The 19,423-nt window shown below is 42.0% G+C and overlaps 1 protein-coding gene across 1 annotated transcript in view; it reads left to right on the top strand.

Annotated features, from left to right (window-relative positions):
• Positions 1 to 6,812, top strand: part of MEGF9 (multiple EGF like domains 9) — a 76,948-nt gene extending 70,136 nt beyond the window's left edge. Inside the window, exons 4-6 of the mRNA XM_068974748.1 lie at positions 3,699 to 3,842; positions 4,344 to 4,613; positions 6,361 to 6,812. Of these exons, the coding sequence (XP_068830849.1) occupies positions 3,699 to 3,842; positions 4,344 to 4,613; positions 6,361 to 6,812 (866 nt within the window). The remainder of the gene's footprint in view (positions 1 to 3,698; positions 3,843 to 4,343; positions 4,614 to 6,360) is intronic.
• Positions 6,813 to 19,423: the final 12,611 nt, after the last annotated feature.

Below are 19,423 nucleotides of genomic sequence, written 5' to 3'. Positions count from 1 at the left end.
AGAGCTGTAAGTGAAAGAGGAGGGTGAAAATGCTGGCCTAAAACTCAGCATTCAAAAAACGAAGATCATGACATCCAGTCCCATCCCTTCATAGATGGCAAATAGATGGGGAAACAGTGGAAACAGTGACAGACTTTATTTTCTTGGGCTCCAAAACCACTGCAGATGGTGACTGCAGCCATGAAATTAAAAGACACTTGCTCCTTGGAAGAAAAGCTGTGACCAAACTAGACAACGTATTAAAAAGCAGAGACATTACTTTGCCAACAAAGGTCCGTCTAGTCAAAGCTATGGTTTTTCAGTAGTCATGTATGGATGTGAGAGGTGGACCATAAAGAAAGTTGAGTGCCGAAGAACTGATGCTTTTGAACTGTGGTGTTGGAGGAGACTCTCGAGAGTCCCTTGACTGCAAGGAGATCCAACCAGTCCGTCCTAAAGGAAATCAGTCCTGAATATTCATTGGAAGGACTGATGGTGAAGCTGAAGCTCCAGTACTTTGGATACCTGATGTGAAGAACTGACTCACTTGGAAAAGACCCTGATTTGGGGAAAGATTGAAGTCAGGAGGAAAAGGGGATGACAGAGGATGAGATGGTTGGATGGCATCACTGACTTGATGTACTTGAGTTTGAGCAAGCTCTGGGAGTTGGTGATGGACAGGGAGGCCTGGCATACTGCAGTTCATGAGGTTGCAAAGAGTCGGACACGACTGAGTGACTGAATTGAACTCAGTTCTTGAAATATTTTACAACATGCATGTGATATACTTTACAATGTATTAATTTTATAATCAGAAAAATTTAAGATATTAAAAATAATAGTGATAAGTGCACAGTAGAAACAATTTGAAAGTTAAAGGGGAAAAAACACTCACCTGATGGTCGCCCCTCACATCTGTGGTGAGCATTCTGGTGTATCTATGTTTGATCTGTCCCTATTAACTTTGCTTATTCTCTAGCTGTGCTCCAGGTGCATGTTATTTTTAGACAGTATAGAGTGATGAGTTTTCAAAACCCAGTGAATTCTATTGTTATACTTGTTTCATCCTTACTTTTGAGATGACATACTCACCATGTAGAGCTATTTTTTTCTTATTAACTTCTCATTGCAGCTTATGGCATAAAACAAATAAAAAAAATTTTTTTTTCTGGAGAAAATGTAAAATGCTCTAAAATAAATGGTTTAGGAGAGTGAAACTGTATTGTGATAAGCAGAAAGACAGATGCTTGGGGTCTTTTCTAGAACAGTAGAAAGTCCCAAAATAATAAGCATGTAGGTCCAATAACATTATAGGAGCAAAATATTATATATGTATAATTATTTCCATTGAACATTTTTAATATGAGGAGAGCAGGTAGACAGATTTTATACATTAAGCAAGTTTTGTATTTTCCAGCCTGCAGAACAATTTGACCTTTCACATTATTTTATTTTTACAACAAAAATGTACCGTTTCCTAGTATGTATTTTTCAGCTATCATCACGAAGATACATAGCTAAAGAGGGATCAGGATACAATAGATCTGGGAAGAAATCAGAACCTGAAGTGTTCATCACTGTACGAGGATGTACTACTTTGTTGCATGTATGAAATATATCATTCGCAGTATCAGACCTCAAAAATTATATGATTAAAAGTGATATTTACATGCAAATGTGATTTAAGGATTAAGTGTCCATATAAAATTTTTTAAAAATGTCTTTCTAAATAAGTTCATGAGGTTTCAAAGAACTTTGCTGTAACTGCTCAAGAGTTGAGAGTTGACATGTACGTTAATAATTGTAGGTATGTTAATCATTCTTTTAGTTTTTCAAATCTTATTCCAGTTGTCAGATCATTTTATTACACAATCTCATTCTGTCTCTTCTTTTTTGTAAATATTTCACTAGTAAGGAAGAGAAATCAAATAAAATTATTTATGATGGTTTTAGCATTGATCTGTAGTTAGCTTAGCATGTAAATGTTTCATTGTCTTCCTAGATTTCTATATAGACTTTACTAATTTCTGTGATAGTAGTTCTGAGTGTCTCTTTGAATGTAAATTATACTACATGGTTTCATTCCATTTGTAGACATTATGCTCCTTCAATGCCCGTCAAATGTCCTTCCTAATAGGGGACCAAAGGATATTATTAAGACACACAGAACTTTGCTTGCCTCCTTCCTTTTCATTTCATTACGGTTTACATTTTTATTTTAAATTTTAAAATATAAAGCCATATGGAGCATTATATAACAAATACTCATGTACCCCCACCTAGAAAACTATTAACATTTTGGTATTTTTGCGTAATAGAAAATTTCAGATAGAGTTGGAGTCCTTCTGTTTGTTTTCCCTACTCTCATTTTCTCCCCTCCCTCTACAGAGATAAACAAAGCATAAAACTTGCCTATACTCTCTCAGTCTATAGTTAGTTTTTGTTGCATTTGAATGTATCCCTCTGCCTAGGGTATCATGTATCCATTTGCTTAGTATTGTTTAGTGTGGCTTTTAAGTTTTCACTTCAGTCAGTCGGTCAAGGGCCTTCCCTGGCAACGCAGTGGCCGAGGCTGCAGGCTCGGTGCTTCCAGTGCAGGGGAGGCAGACCTGACCCCTGGCTGGGGAGCGAATATCCCATGTTCCTTGAAATTTGCCAAAAAAATTTTTATTTTTAAATTTTTTTTGCAGAGGAATAAAATGTTGAGTTGAGAGGAAAAATCTCTGAACATAGAATTAATTACAAAGCATAAATCACTCTTTTAAATGAGGGTAATATGGATATTTTAGATAAACACAACTAAGAAAACTCAAGGCATAAGAAGGAATTGTGAGAAATAAAGATAGAATTAATATATACTGTTTTCATATATTTAGGTCAAGGGAGGAGTGATTATAGTTCATATGCTCTGAGGTTCTTCCTGTGGGGGGTAAAGTTATTGGTTAATTTTGGACTTAGGTTATTTTATACATTTTTATTTTGTTATTTTTTAAATTTATTTTAATTGGAGGCTAATTACAGTATTATAGTGATTTTGCCATACATTGACATGAATCCGCCACGGGTGTACATGTGTTCCCCATCCCGACCCTCCCTCCCACCTCCCTCCCCATCCCATCCCTCAGGGTCATCCCAGTGCACCGGCCCTGAGCTCCCTGTCTCATGCAGCGAACCTGGACTGACGATCTGTTTCACATATGATAATTTTTTAAATCAATTAATTTGTACAAAATTAATTAAGCACTCCTTTTTTATGTATTATTCTGCAGTTTGCTTTTTTCCACGTGACGTTTGTAGGATTTATGTGTATTCATACATACAGGCCTAGTTTACTTATTTAGCTACAGAATCGCAACCAAGAAAATAGCACAGTTTTTCTGTTCTTCTTTTAATAGATCTTTAAGTTGCTTTTTGTTTTTCTTTGCAAGTTGTTGGCCTGCTTTCGGTAGGTAGTCAGTCAGTCAACAAGGGCTTACTACAGCTCTAGCCATATGCTCAGCCTTTCCCTAAAGAGTTTAGTCTAGCAGGGGACCGGAACTGTAGGCCTGTTCAGTGTAGAAGTGAGATGGGATAGAAACTGAATGCTGCAGCCTGTGTTGCGTGACTTTCTCTGGTTTCCTCTTAAGGTTTTTTTGGTTTGCAGGTACATATAATTTATTTAAAGTTACCATGCTTTTGGAGTACATCTTTAACTTCTTAAAATGATTTGCTTCTTTTAGGTGCTTGTTTCAATTGCCAGAATAACAGCAAAGGGGATCACTGTGAAGAATGCATAGAAGGATTTTATCAGAGTCCTGATGGCTCGAAAGAATGTCTTCGCTGCCCTTGTTCAGCAGTGACATCTACAGGCAGTTGTATCATAAGTAAGGCCTTTCTCTATATACTCATTTTTAGAGGAAAAATCAGTGAGTCATTGATCAGTAGGTAGAAAGTTCTAGATGCTGTAGGTGAAAGGGAGTTATAAAAACAGTAAAGCTTTGCAGTAGATGCATTTGTGAAATGAGACACAAAGGAGGGATGAGGAAGTTGTTAAGACTGTATTTTATCCTGTCTTACATGATTAAAGAGGAAGAAATAAAAGAATTATGAGTGCCTCTCCATCTCAATTACTCAGATTCTTTAGATAAGGACACTTCTTTTGTTCTCTACCTAAATAGGTTTTCTGGACAATTGATAAATAAGGTGTAAATTGTTAGTTTGGATTCCATGTGTTTCTTAAGTTTGAGAGGAGATAATAGGCGGGGGCTGTAAAATGTTTTTGTGTGTGTGTGTGTGTCGGTGGGTGGGGGGAGGTTAGTAGTAGTTTTGCGTTTTGAAGCGACTTGAAAGTGTGCTAAACCATGTTGGTGTTCTTGCTCTTTTAGAGCTGGGTGAATCGGCACCTGAATGTGTCCAGTGTAAAGATGGTTACACAGGCCAGAACTGCAATGACTGTAACAGCGGCTACTATAATTCTGACAGCATCTGCGTGGAGTGCCAGTGCCACGGCCACGTGGACCCGGTTAAGACTCCAAAGATCTGTAAGCCCGAGAGCGGGGAGTGCATCAGCTGCCTCCACAACACCACTGGGTTCCGGTGTGAAAACTGCCTGGAAGGTTACGATCGAGACCTCGAGGGAAACTGCATCAAGAAAGGTAAAGCTCCACCTGAGGGTGCAAATTTAATATCTTAACCTAGCAATGAAGATGTCAGGACAGCTACTTGTAGCTTTGTAAAAGCTTCCAGTCCCACCAGAGAAGTTTTTTTGGGAAATAGATTTTGGTAGAGATTTGCCCAAAGAGATTCCCTTCGATTCCCGCTGCTCTGCTGAGACTCCAGAGTCAGCTCCAGAAATGTGAGGAAGTCGTTGCAGTGTTCCCTCATCCTCTCTTCATCTGTTTTTGTTTTAATAATTTAAAAGTCCTGTCATTTTTTTAAATCTTTTGCTTCCTGTATTCTCATCACTTCCAGTGATCATCAAAGATCTTTTTAAGTAGAAGCCTATAACCTGGCTAGAAGTTAGCTGAGAAATAAGAATTTATTCCAGCTTCTGTCCTAACTTTGAGCCTAAGTTTTCCCACCTGATGGAGGAAATAGTAAAAATATTCCTTCATTTTTGAAAGAAAAAAGTTACTTGTGGCAAAATGTTTCTTACAGGGAATTTCAGTAAGGGTTCAGATAAAAATTAATGATTGGAAATTCAGGATGAGTTGGGGATATTCAGACTTTCTTAGCTCTTCTATAAACTGTTCTTTGATATTCTGACAGAAGCCGAATCCTGGGCTGATATAGTTGCCCTGTGGCAAGAGTTAGTCTTCTACCATTTTCTTGATATCCTTATTCTGCTGTGATCAAGGCTCAAGCACTCAGATTGGACCCTGTCCCTAGTCCAGAGAGCCTGTCGCTCAGTTCTCTTCCCCACTGGAGGCATATGCCTTGTCCGTATTTAGCTGACCAGACTATGGTGACTTTTCTCATTAGCTATTAGGGAATGCAAAACACGCCTCTTTTTAGGGTGGATTGATGTGGCTGGCTGTGGTGATGAATTGTAATGACAATAGGGATCGTTTTATCGAGTGCCTAGTATGTGCCAAGCACTATGGACATTAAATGTAATGATGTTGTATACTCTATTTAATCCTTCCCAAGGACTCCGTAAAATCGATATCATTATTCCCATTTCATAGGTGAGGAATCTCAGTTTTAAGATTGACTCACTTACTTATTGCTACACAGTTCTACTTGATCCCCAAACTTCTGGTATTTCTCCTGAGCTGTGCTGCATTAGAAGCACAAAGTATAGTACCTTAGTTGTAAAATAACTATCATCTACGTAAAGGAAAAATCACTGTGCTGGCAATGGCTGTTTTCTCTCTCAGCTGATGTCAACTATGGCCATTTAAATTGTGTTTTTCAGAAGCAACTAGAAATGCAATTTTCCCTATTTTGTTTTTGCCCCCATTAAAGAGAATTTTACCTTTATGAAGTGCTATCAGACATGCTGAACTTATTTTAGTTCAAACGAGTATTAGCTATCCCTTTCACTTTTAACGAAGTGATTTAGAAGTCACTAGTGACATACTTACTACCTTTTCAGGAATTTGTATGAATCTATTCAAGAGTACAGGAGGATGGAAAACTCCAACATTAGAATTTTCCCAGAGATTTCAGCATGGATATTATATGCATTTTGGATAACAGCCATGGCTGTGAGATCTAGTTTCTAGGCCCCGATTCTTTCCCCTGTATTTCTTTAGAAAGTATTCATTAACTTGCCTTTCTTTGAAGCAGAGTATCATGTCAACATCCATATCAATTTCCACTCCCATGTGTATTTCTTTTATTGTTTCTTAAAACAAGATATTTTGTCTTTTACATTTCATTCTCTGTTTTTGTTTTCAGAAGTTATTGTTCCAACACCTGAAGGTTCTACCATTTTGGTTTCCAATGCCTCTTTGACCACATCAGTGCCCACCCCTGTCGTAAATAGTACCTTTACCCCTACAACCCCGCAGACTATCTTTTCAGTAAGCTCTGCAGAAAACAGCACATCAGCCTTAGCTGACGTATCATGGACCCAATTTAACATCATCATTTTGACCGTCATCATCATTGTGGTGGTGCTGCTGATGGGGTTTGTGGGGGCTGTGTACATGTACCGGGAGTACCAAAACCGGAAACTCAACGCCCCCTTTTGGACCATCGAGCTGAAAGAAGACAACATCAGTTTCAGCAGCTACCACGACAGCATCCCCAACGCCGATGTGTCGGGGCTGCTGGAGGATGACGGCAGTGAAGTAGCCCCCAACGGGCAGCTGACCCTGACGACGCCAGTGCATAACTACAAAGCCTGAGGGGGAGCCGGAGCTGTTCTCCTGGACTTTAAGGCCACAGTGCTTACTAAGACAGCATCGTCCTCTGCGCCACAGCCTGGGTAGAGTCGCTGAGATGAGAAAGCAAAGGCATATAGTGCATCGGAAATTTTCAGGTACAAACGTGTAATGTACTGAGCCTGTTACTTTTAGTTTTCCCGTGAAGATCCGAAGCAGTCACTGACAATAAGGACTTGAAGTAAAGTCTATTTTTGTACCAAACCGCATGGGAGGGTGGAAGGCTGGACCTCTCAGTGCAGCCCCAATCCGCCTTGACCTCCAAACAGATTCCTGGGGGAATGTTCACCATCAGTGGAAACAGGATGAGGGGTGTGGAGGGGGAAAGGACTGCCCGAAGACTTTAGCTCCATTCCTGATAGAGGACGGCCAGGAAGGATGTTCATTTTACTGGACTAAAAGACGTCCTTGAGGAAAAGCTGATATTTGGGCTGTGTCATAATACACAATCTTGATTGTTTCTATAATTGGGGCAGTAAAGTCCCAAGAAGATCTTTAGAAGGGTTTGATTTTTCTTTCCAGAGTTTTTGCTCAATAATAAGATTAAAGCACAGAATAAGCTTCTAATGGTAGAGAGAGGAAGGCAATGTCTGGGAAAGCAGAAAGCTGATGATTCTCCTTAGGGCCTCAGTGTAAATGATAAATTGTTTTAAAATAAGGAATATTCCTGCCTCTAGAGAAATAAGGTGTATATAGTTAATGTAGAATATCTGGTCAGCATTGTATTTGTATCTATTTGTAAAAAAAATCATGTCTTATTTTATCATCTAGAATTTATTTGTATAGCAGTTAATGGCATTGTAAAAAGAAAATATGGGGTTAAAATACTGTAAAATAGATGGCGATATTGCTAGAGCTGGGACTCTGGTGAGCATCAGTCATTTTTAGTCCCTCTTTGGACATTGCTGAAATTTATAAGAGGTTGGATGTTTCTAATTTTTCCCTTTTTCAGTCTAAAAGTAGAGTTCTATCGTCTTTGACTTCCTATAGATTCAAGCAATAGATTTTGAAGACAATGATTGTTAAGCTGGGACACAAGGCTGCATCCTCCAAACTACTCACCTGTTTAGACATTAGCTTCTCTATATTTTACATAGATTAAAGTAGAACACATGCTTGTTAAAAAGTTTTTTTAAGTAAAAATCGTCTTCCAAAGGAAGAAATGTTTTAGCTCCAAAAAAAAAGCCATCATATCACTTGGGATCCCCTGTGAAATATCATCCCTGTGAAATATTTATATTCTCTCCCACCCCCAAATGCTTCCTACATTTGAGTGTAGCCTGCCGCCCACATGCCTCGGGGCGTGTACCGTCTCTCTGCAGTGCTGTAGTTCCTGTATCTTCTTGTCTGGCTAGAGGCTGGCTCTGTAGTTGAGTGGGGATAGTTAGTCATTGCATTTAGATGCAGCTTTTTCTTTGAGGCCATCTCTACCTTTGCTCTCCTCTAATTACGATATTGACAGAGTGTAGATTAAGCAAAGCCAGGAAAAACAGCCAGAAGTCAAATATAGATATTTATTAGGAGGAAGAACAAACTGTCAAGTAGTTACAAAAAAAAAAAGGCAAAAATTAAACCTAGGAAACCCTGCCAAGTTGATCACCTGCCTAACTTCTCCAGAGAAAAACCCGGAATTTGGTCATCCCTGTGCAGTTGGAGATGGTGCTCTGGAGGATGTACAGGCAGATAATCTGCTTCTAGTAACGGAGAGGCTCTGGATATCTGGCCATTTCTCATGAAAGTAGGGATTACATTAAAATTAGATAATGTTTCTATAGCCCTTTGCAGTTTGCAAGGCATCTTTCTGTACCTGTGTCCTTTGTTCCTCACCATGGGCTTTTGAGGAAGTAATTGCTGTTCCCAGTTTATCGGTGAGGTTAAACGTCTTGTTCAAGGCTGCACCATATATCATTAGGCTTGGAATCAGGACTCCTAACTCAGAAGCACATGTTTTTTTCAGCTGTATGCTTGTGCAGAAATGACCCAGCTGCAGACATTGGAAGGCTGGGAGGAAGAATCCCATCTGTGAACGTTTCTGATTTTTGTAAATACAAGGTACAATCCAGGGCTATATAGCCACGAAGGACTTTGCAGAAAGAACACAGGAGGATTACTCTCTGAAGCTAGTGTTGGTGATAAGAAAATAAAAACACCAGTCTGTGCTTCATAAAAGGAAACTGATCTTTCCAAGCAGGGAAAGAAACCCCGATTTCCCCAGCAGCTGCCACATATGCGTGTAGAGACTGTTCCAAGGAATTGTGTAGAGTGACTTATGCCTTTTCCCCAGATTATCGTGACCTCAAAACCAGGGATTGAGGATGGTGGGAGATGAACGTTTGTTCAACAGAAGTCAACACAGTAAAGAAAGAAAGAGTTTGTTGGGGTCTAAGAGCCAAAGCTGAATGAACAGTCCAGATTCTGGCTGTGTAGACGTTCCTTGAAACACGTTAAAAGGAATTGCAAAAAATTGAATCACAGAGAATGTTTACCTTTAAATATTTATGAACAGAGCCTAGGTCATGTTCTTAATTTATCCTGGTGGAAGGAAACTAAGGTCTTAAAATCTATTTTAAATAATATTCTTTAGCGTTCTGTGCTTCTGCTGGTGGAGGTAATTTTGCTCTGAAGTTGAAATCCTTCATGAAGTGACCTAACACCAAAACCACACTAGGAAATTGGCATGGAATGCGTAACACAGCAGTCATTCTTCTAGAAGTAGGACCCCCACCTACTATGGTGTTTAGCACCAGGATCCCATGTGTCCTTTAGAAAGACTAACAGTGTCTAAGAAGTAGGAATGTGTTTATTTTCAAATGCGGTAAGACTAGTGTGACTCTCATGGCTGAGGGGCAGATACTGGATGAAACTCCATCTTCATTAATTCATTGCAGTAAGCCCTTAGGCGTTTCTGACAGTCAGATGCCCTAGGTGGTGTTGTGAAGTTTGTCTGTCTTCCTTCACTTTCCCCTCCCTACCGCCGTCCTCTAGCTCCCAGAGGTGTCTTACTAATAGAATTTCTCTAGTTACAGAGAAAAATGATCATTAAAAACTAGGCCTCATTTATACTAAGGTCCTGTGGACTTAATGTGTTACTCGTAGGGATACCTGAATTTTAAGAGTGAGCAGAGCTGACACGGAATGGGAGGAGAGAGGTTTGGTGGGGGGAGGATTTGTGGAAGCATCACATTGTATGTCTGTGCTCTCGCCGCAATGTTCCCAGGAGACTGACCGTTCAAGCAGCACTCTCTGACCCTGCAGCTCACTGGTCCGCTGAGTGCCTGGAGGACGTGTAGCCCCTCTTGTGCTGCTCTGGAGCCAGAGAGCTGGCGCGACAGTCCTTCCTGACAGCCCTAGTTTGGACTGCATTATTAAATCATTCACTTTGGTCCTGCATTTTTTTTGTAGGACATATGGTCAGTATAGCACCTCTGATTATGAACATTCCCTGGTTCTTATATTTTGAGGCATGTGGGGAGGAGTTCAATTTATATATCACAAGGAAAGAAAGCTCCCACAAAAATTTCTGAAAAGTGAAAAGCGACCCAAGGTAACCCATTAGAGCAAAGGAAGCACCTCTGGCCTCATCGACGAAGAAGTTTTGGTCTGTTATGATCGTATTGATAGGAGTTTGGGAGCTGAAATGAGTTTGATGTGTGCAGGGCAGTGACAGAAGGTTAGTATATTCAACCTTGAGCCAGTGACTATGCCAAGGGAAGAAGCAGGAAGAACGCACTGATTCACCTGAAGAAATCAAATGATACCACATGAGCTAGAAAGGTTATGGATCACCAGAATGTCAGCGGTCAAATGATGCTTTTTCAAAGGCCACTGGGAACCTTTATCATGCATCTGCAGTAACCGCACCAGCAGCTCTAGAACGTGAGACCAGGCCTGAGGTCTGCGCTAGCCTGAGAGCTGACCGATTTAAAGCGACACCGTCACGCTAGGCACAAGCACTCTGTAACATGCTAAATTTCCGCCCGAGCGATTGGGAGTGTTTCTGAAACATTAAAATCGTATTTATGTCACTAAAATTCTAACGCACATCTTAAAAACATGTCTCATTCATATGCTGTACTAGGCTTCATGATGCATTTCTAAATTTGTGTATGATTTGAATATAAGAAAGAATTTATACAAGAGTGTTATTTAAAATTATTAAAAAATAAATGTATATAATTTGTACCTGTTGTAGATTTGCTGTTTTACTTTTTTATGTGGTCACAGTTGTTGGAAGTCTTTTAATATGTGTCACAGATCACTTATTTTCAAACTGCTTCATGAAAATCTTTGTATCCTGCATTTATTGACCATGCTTTCTGTTTCAAGAAGTTCCCTTAAAGAATGTGTTCCACTTAGGGGAAAAAACTGCCTCACGAAGAATAGTCCCCCTCTCAAAACAAAACACCCTGAAGCAAAAATCATATATTAACATATAATCTTGTTTAATACTTGTCCCCTATGAGATCCACTGGACTTCCCTGGTAGCTCAGACGGTAAAGCATCTGCCTACAATGAGGGAGACTGGGTTCAGTCCCTGGGTCCGGAAGATCCTCTGGAGAAGGAAATGGCAAAGCACTCCAGTACTCTTGCCTGGAAAATTCCAGGGTACAGTCCATGGGGTCGCAAAGAGTCGGACACGACTGAGTGACGTCACTTTCTTTCTTTCTTTCTATGAGATCCATTGGGCACCCCTGATGGGTCAGTTGGTTAAGAATCCGCCTGCAGTGCAGGAGACCCCAGTTCAACTCCTGGGTCGAGAAGAACCACTGGAGAAGGGATAGGCTACCCACTCTACTGTTCTTGGGTTTCCCTTGCGGCTCAGCTGCTAGAGAATCTGCCTGCCATGTGGGGGACCTGGGTTCAATCCCTGGGTTGGGAAGATCCCGTGGAGAAGGGAAAGGCTATGCACTCTATTCTGGCCTGGAGAATTCCATGGACTGTATAGTCCATGGGATCACAAAGAGTCAGACACGACTGGGCAACTTTAACTTCACTTCGATCTCCGCTCCAGATAAGGAAGCGTCTTAACCCTTCCTTATGCTCGCTACCAACTGAATTAAAATAATGTACAATTTCCTGTATTCGCCAGGTTATATGATGCCTTTTTCCCTTTGCTGGTACTGTCTCTTCTATCTATGACATCTTGGAAAATGTTTATTCATTCTTTGCAACCCCTTGATAAAAGAGGGTTGATAAATCCTTGACATACACCCCCGTTTGCCTAAAGAATATCTCTCCTATTGCAGATATTTTATTAAAAATACTTGTGATGTTATGTCTTCCTTGGTAAACTGCAATCCTTGAAGCCAGGAGCGCGTGTTCTTTCGTTTCTAGTATCTGGCACAGTGCTGGCATACTGTGGGTGCTCAGGAAATGGCGGGTTAGAACAGAAGGTGCTTGACAGCTGCAGTATTTGCTCTGGACTTATTTGGTGAAGTAGTATAAGAAGCTTTGTGTTCAGTGGGTACGACAGTATGTCTTATTTAATAGAGATGTCAGCATACGTGATTCAGAGGGTCTGAGAAACTCTTGAAACTGAACACGAGTGTGAAATGCTTACTTGTGAACATAAACCGTTTGTATGTGCCTTTTTTTTTTCCTGGAGAAAAGGTCCATACTCTTAATCAATGGCACCCCACTCCAGTGCTCTTGCCAGGAAAATCCCATGGATGGAGGAGCCTGGTGGGCTGCAGTCCATGGGCTCACTAAGAGTCGGACATGACTGAGCGACTTCACTTTCACTTTTCACTTTCATGCGCTGGAGAAGGAAATGGCAACCCGCTCCAGTGTTCTTCCCTGGAGAATCCCAGGGGCGGGGGAGCCTGGTGGGCTGCCGTCTATGGGGTCACACAGAGTCAGACACGACTGAAGCGACTTAGCAGCAGTCACAGAGGATCTGGGACCCCCAAAAGACTGACAGCTGCTCGGACGGGGACCCTTTCTATATTTCAGCCATAGTCCTCTCGCCCACTGAATGTAAATCAGTTCAGCCTTGATTCAAGGAATCTACTTCCAGAAATCCCTCATAAGAAAACAACCTCAAAAGCATAAATTTTTGTGTGGGGAAAAAAATCTTCCCCCGAGTTGTATATAAAGTTAAAAAAGTGGAGACAAACTTTAGATGTTCAGCCGTAGACATGGCTTAGTGCATGCACTGTTAAATTAACATTTGGTCATTAAGCATAAGGAAGAATGATTAAAAACAGAATCAAAACAGTGAAACCATAGACTATCTTGAAAATGTGCATGCAGTGCTACTCCTGGTATATAGTTAGAGAAACGAATATGTACCAGGACCCACGTTTCAGACTCTTCACTGCAGCATCGTCTGTTATAGCAAAATAGCTGGAAACATCCCAATTGCCTATCAGTAGAAGAATGGATCAGTTGTGGCTATCCGTATACTTTGAATAGAATTTTATACAACGGTCAAAAATGAATGAAAGAGTCGGACATGACTGAGTGACTGAACTGAACTGAACTGATCCATACACTTTGAATAGAATTTTATACAGTGGTCAAAAATGAATGAATTACAGCTATCTACATCAATATGGATGAGTCTCAAGACATAATGTCAAGCAAAAAAAGCTAGGCATAGAAGACATACAATATGATTTCTTATATATAATGACCAAAAATGGAAAATGTAATATGTTGTTTAAAAAGACATTCTACGGGAAAACTCTAAAGAAAAAAGAATGATGAATACTGATGATAAAAATAATGATGATGGATATCATCACATTATCTGGTCGATTTGAGGGCTGGGAGTGTCTTCATTTTTTAATGCCACTGCCAAGCACAGTCCTGGCACCAGAAAGTGCTCAACAAATGTGAGTGAATGAGTGAATGATGGGCTCTGCTATACTGCAGTGCTTACACTGGTAAATAATGGTAAAGGCATGTAAGAACTGCAAAGAAGGCTTTCAAGTAAAGCAGGTCTAAACCAGGAACCAAATAGACCACGATCTGGGGCGGCACCAAGTCGCTTGTAAACAGGGATGTTTCTGAGCGACGCTGGGAACAGACAGTGCAGAATCCCCTCCAGTGGAGCAGCGCCGACGAAGCCCACTCCTCAGTGCACGGAGGCCTTGCCCACGGACAGGACTGTGTGCCCTCATACACGCGCTGACTGGGCAGGAAGCAATCTGAGTCTGCTATGTGGATGCTTATGGTGTCCTCCCCATTCTGCCTTTATTTTCAGAAGCTTGCAGAACCGAGAGGCTATATCTCAGCTTTATAATTCCCCCCAAATATTTCCCAAATGAGCCATTGTTATCTCTAATCACCAAGGCCAGGGGATTATCCAATTTCATCTGAAGAAGCTGCTTCTGGCAAGAGATGAGATTCTTCCAGGCAAGGATAGGGACATTAATGATTGTCTGTGAAGATTCTGTTTTAGTTGAGGTAATAATTAGGGGGCAGTTAAGCAACCTGTGTAGACTCCAATGGGCCATGAATCCATAAAGGAATTGTCTGAAATGGAGAGGGCTTTATATTCTAGAGCAAGGATCAGAGTTTGGTTAACAGTTATGTTTTGAATTTCCTCCAGTTAAAATGGAAAGGAAGCAGATATATTAACAGATATTGGTCCCGGGTAAAGAATGAACTTCCTTTACTTATAATTTGTCCCTCACATTTTTGTATTAAAAGACAGAGGTCATTAAGCCACTGAACTAAGGATGAAAGGACCAGTATAGTATACCAAAGGGGAGGAGGAGAACATTAGCGAAATTAGGCTAAGACTACACGAGCATCTCTGCCAAAGCCTCTGACTGTGTGGATCACAACAAACTGTGGAAAATTCTGAGAGAGATGGGAATGCCAGACCACCTGACCTGCCTTTTGAGAAACCTGTATGCAGGCCAGGAAGCAACAGTTAGAACTGGACATGGAACAACAGACTGGTTCCAAATAGGAAGAGGAGTACATCAAGGCTGTATATTGTCACCCTGTTTACTTAACTTATATGCAGAGTACATCATGAGAAAGGCTGGACTGGAAGAAGCACAGGCTGGAATCAAGATTGCCGGGAGAAATATCAATCACCTCAGATATGCAGATGACACCACCCTTATGGTAGAAAGGGAAGAACTAAAGAACCTCTTGATGAAAGTGAAAGAGGAGAGTGAAAAGTTGGCTTAAAGCTCAACATTCAGAAAACTAAGATCATGGCATCTGGTCCCATCACTTCATGGGAAATAGATGGGGAAACAGTGGAAACAGTGGCTGACTTTATTTTTCTGGGCTCCAAAATCACTGCAGATGGTGACTGCAGCCATGAAATTAAAAGATGCTTACTCCTTGGAAGGAAAGTTATGACCAACCTAGACAGCATATTAAAAAGCAGAGACATTACTTTGTCAACAAAGGTCCGTCTAGTCAAGGCTATGGTTTTTCCAGTGGTCATGTATGGATGTGAGAGCTGGGCTATAAAGAAAGCTGAGTGCTGAAGAATTGATGCTTTTGAAGTGTGGTGTTGGAGAAGACTCTTGAGAATCCCCTGGACTGCAAGGAGATCCAACCAGTCCATCCTAAAGAGATCAGTCCTGCGTGTTCATTGGAAGGACTGATGTTGAAGCTGAAACTCCAATATTTTGGCCACCTCATGCGAAGAGCTGACTCATTTGAAAAGACCCTGATGCTGGGAGGGATTGGGAGCAGGAGGAGAAGGGGACAACAGAGGATGAGATGGTTAGATGGCATCACCGACTCAATGGACATGAGTTTGGGTAGACTCCAGGAGTTGGTGATGGACAGGGAGGCCTGGCGTTCTGCAGTCCATGGGGTTGCAAAGAGTTGGACATGACTGAATGACTGAACTGAACATTAGCAACTGGCACCTAATTTAGCTTACTTTCCCAGCAATCAATGACATAGATTACTTGTTCAGTCATGTCCTACTGTTTGTGACCCCATGAACTGCAACACGCCAGGTTTCTCTGTCCTCCATTGTCTTCCAGCGCTTGCTCAAATTCATGTCCATTGAGTCAGTGATGCTATCAACTGTCTCATTTTCTGCCACCCCCTTCTCCTCCCACCCTCCATCTTCCGCAGCATCAGGGTCCTTTCCAATGAGTTGGCTCTTCACATCAGGTGGCCCAAGCATTGGAGCTTCAGCTTCAGCATCAGTCCTTCCAATGAATATTCAGGATTGATTTCCTTCTCTATGTACCAACTCTCACATCTGTACATGACTACATAGCTTTGACTATACAGATTACTTGGCTATTACTAATGAATGGACACATCTTGGAATATCAACAGAAAAGCTCTTTACAATACAAAGAGCATCAGCTTTGGAAGAAGAGAGGATTCCAGTGTGAGCTCCAGGGTAGTGCCTTGGGCAGGTTAACAGAGGGCCCCTAGTCCTTCTGTCGCCCCTGGAGAAGAGTAATGATGCTGACCCCTTAGGGCCGCACTGAGGATGCAGGGAAGCACCCCAGCGCGTGCCACGTCTATAATGAGTGCTGGGTCCTGTCCTCTCTCCCTTTTATTTAGGAGGCCTTCAATTAAGGCAGTACCCCCCTCCCCCCTAAAGGTAGTGTTCTTCTTTCTCCGTTGAGTAGTACCAGGTGGCTTGTTCTCTGATCAGAAAACCAACCCCTAGCCCAGTATTGGAGGAAGCCACTCCTAGGTTTTAGGTATCTTTGGAACGAAAGGAGATACTTCTCTCAGCTGAATCGCTGCTGTTTCTGTGCTGTGGTGGGTGACCCGGGACTGGGACGGTGTGCACCGGGGGCTGGAGGAGGCAGTGTGGCATCCTGCAGCATTCCTGTGCTTCTACGGGGATTCACGGGGTCGGTGTGTTTGCCTGTGGGGAAGGGATGGGAAGTGTGTGCTGGGGAGTGAGGAGAGCTCAGGCCTTGGAGTCTGCTCTGATTTTACACAGTGAACCAGGGCAGGCCATGGATCCCACCAGTTCTCAGTATTTCCATCGATACATCCAAGAGATTGAGTTCAGTGGTTTCTGTGAGATTCTTTTTTCACTCCTGTATTCTGTTAGGCAGAGAAAAAAGTGTTTGGGACCAGGTCACTAATTCTTATAAAGATTTATAATTCATTCTTTCACCAACATTTATTAAACACCTATTATTTGCCGTGCACTATAAGAGATCTTTAAAATCCCCCTTCTCTGGAGGGTCTTCCCAGCCCAGAGACTGAGCCCAGGTCTCCTGCACTGCAGAGTAGTCAGACGAAAAAAGGGGAATCTAAATTGGAAAGGAAGAAGCAAAATTGTCACCATCTGCAGATGACATGATGTTTTACATAGAAAATTCTAACGACACCACTGAAAACCTACTGGAGCTCATCAGTGAGTTCAGTGAAGTTGCAAGATACAAAATAAATACGCAGAAATCCCTTGCACTTTCTATACAGTAACAGTGAACTGTCAGAGAAATTCAGAAAACAAGCCCATTTACAGCCACACCAAAAAGAGTAAAGTACGCCGGAATGAGGCTAAATATGGAGGAAAATACCTGTAATCAGAAAACTATAAGACCCCCTGGAGCAGGAAATGGCAGCCCACTCCAGTATTCTTCCGTGGAGAATCCCAGGGACAGAGGAGCCTGGCGGCTACAGTCCATGGGGTCGCAGAGTCGGACACGACTGAGTAACTAAGCACAAAAATAGACCTTAGGATATAGAATTCAAAGTTCCCATTTTCAAAGGAAGCCAGGCACAAAAAGTGTACATATTATAATGGCTGGTACATGAAGCTCTAAAGAAGGCAAATCTTTAATGCTAGAAAGCAGATCATGGTTTCCTACATAAGAAAACAAACTTATGGTTTCCTTAGGGGAGAGAGAGGGGGGAGGGCCAAATTAGGAGTATGGGATTAACACATTCAGACTAAAATACAGAAAATAGATAAGCAGCAAGGACCTACTGTATGGCACAGGGACTTATACCCAGTATCTTGTAACAACCTGTAAAGGGATATAATCTGAAAAAAAAAAAACAGAAACGAATCATTATGTTGTACACCTGAAACTACTTCAACACTGTAAATCGACTATACTTCAAAAAAAAAGATAAAAGATTGAAAGATTAAGTTCTTCATTCCCATAACCACATTACCAGGGTTCAATAGCCACACGTGGCCAGTGGCTGCTCCGTCGGACAGTGCTAATTCAGAGCATTTCCATCATCTGAGTTCTTTGGCAGAGCACTGTTCTAGACCTTGGCTGTGGCGGTGGCTACCTGGGCATATCCATTTGCAAAGCAGGTCAGAATGTATACTCAGACTGGCTGCATGTTACTGTATGTAGATTATATCTCAGTGAAATTGATGGACAGGGAGGTCTGGCGTGCTGTGGTTCATGGGGACGCGAAGAGTCGGACATGACTGAGCGACTGAACTGAACTGAAAACTGATTTAAAATAAAATCCTGTTCTCAAGGAGCTCAGTCTAATTGAGGAGACAGGCAAGTTAGTGGATGATTATAGAGCTGTGTTAGTGCCATAAGACCAGGGCACCCTGGAAGTTCAGAGGTGCGGCAGCTGTAGAGATGGTGGCCCAGAACATTCTCTTAAACTGCGGGTGGGGAAACTCTGGGAATTAGGCCAAGAGGGGAAGGAAAGGGATTCTAGATTCTTCAGAAGCACTAGCACACAGAGCTCCTTTGGGAGAGTTAGGAAAAGATGCCCCTTCTTTGGAGTGGACTCAGCGTGGGAAGTGGAGGCCCCAGCCTGGCAAGCAGAGTGTGGGCTGGACTTCAAGCCTCTGCCTGTCCTTGGCTGGGCATCCTCAACAGGGCGCTGCCTGTGCAGCCAGGGAGAGAGGCATATGCGGGGACACAGGTCCTTCACATTCATCCCTTTGAGGAATCGGCTCCTACAGCCCTTCCTTGCGGTCCTCCTTCACAGGTCCTGGCCTGTTCTCTTATTGGGGATTCACCACATTTAAGGGAGAAGCGACGTGTACCACCCCATCCTGCAAATCGTGATCAAGACATCGAGATTCTCTTAATCTGCAAAATGTCCAGAGGATTGTTTAGCTCAGTTATCTGTCTTTGCCTACAGCTGTTGCTGTTTTACATATTCAAATGTGCAGCTGGGAAGAATGCTTGGAAGCTCTCCCTGGTACCTTAGACAGTTTTCCCAGAGGTCTTTGACTCTCTTATAGCCAGACTCTTGGTTTAGCTGCTTGGGGATCTGGCCATGGTACTGAGCATGATCAATTTAGGCAGGGAGATCTTGATTTGAGATGCCTTCTGTATGTTTCACACAGGCGCGCGTGCGCGCACACACAGACACAGACACACACACACACACACACACACACAATTCAGGAGCACCAGCTTTTGGCAACTAGAAAACTTGAGGTCCAAGTTTCTTCCTCTGTGACTAGCTTACCGTGTGACCTTGGAAAAATCAGTTCTTGTCTCTTGAGACTCAGTTTCCTTATTCATAAATGACAGCAAACTTGTTAGAATTATGAGGCAGTGTCAAGGAAACTGACATGGGCTTGGTAAATGGTGTTGCATCAAACAGCAGTCTTATTTTATTTCTGGCATGTGCAGGTTTCTCCTCTGCCTTTGCAGGGCATCAGTTCAGTTCAGTTCAGT

The sequence above is a fragment of the Capricornis sumatraensis genome, chromosome 6 (assembly GCF_032405125.1).
Source record: "Capricornis sumatraensis isolate serow.1 chromosome 6, serow.2, whole genome shotgun sequence".
Lineage (NCBI taxonomy): Eukaryota > Metazoa > Chordata > Mammalia > Artiodactyla > Bovidae > Capricornis > Capricornis sumatraensis.
This window is presented reverse-complemented; position numbering and strand designations above follow the sequence as displayed.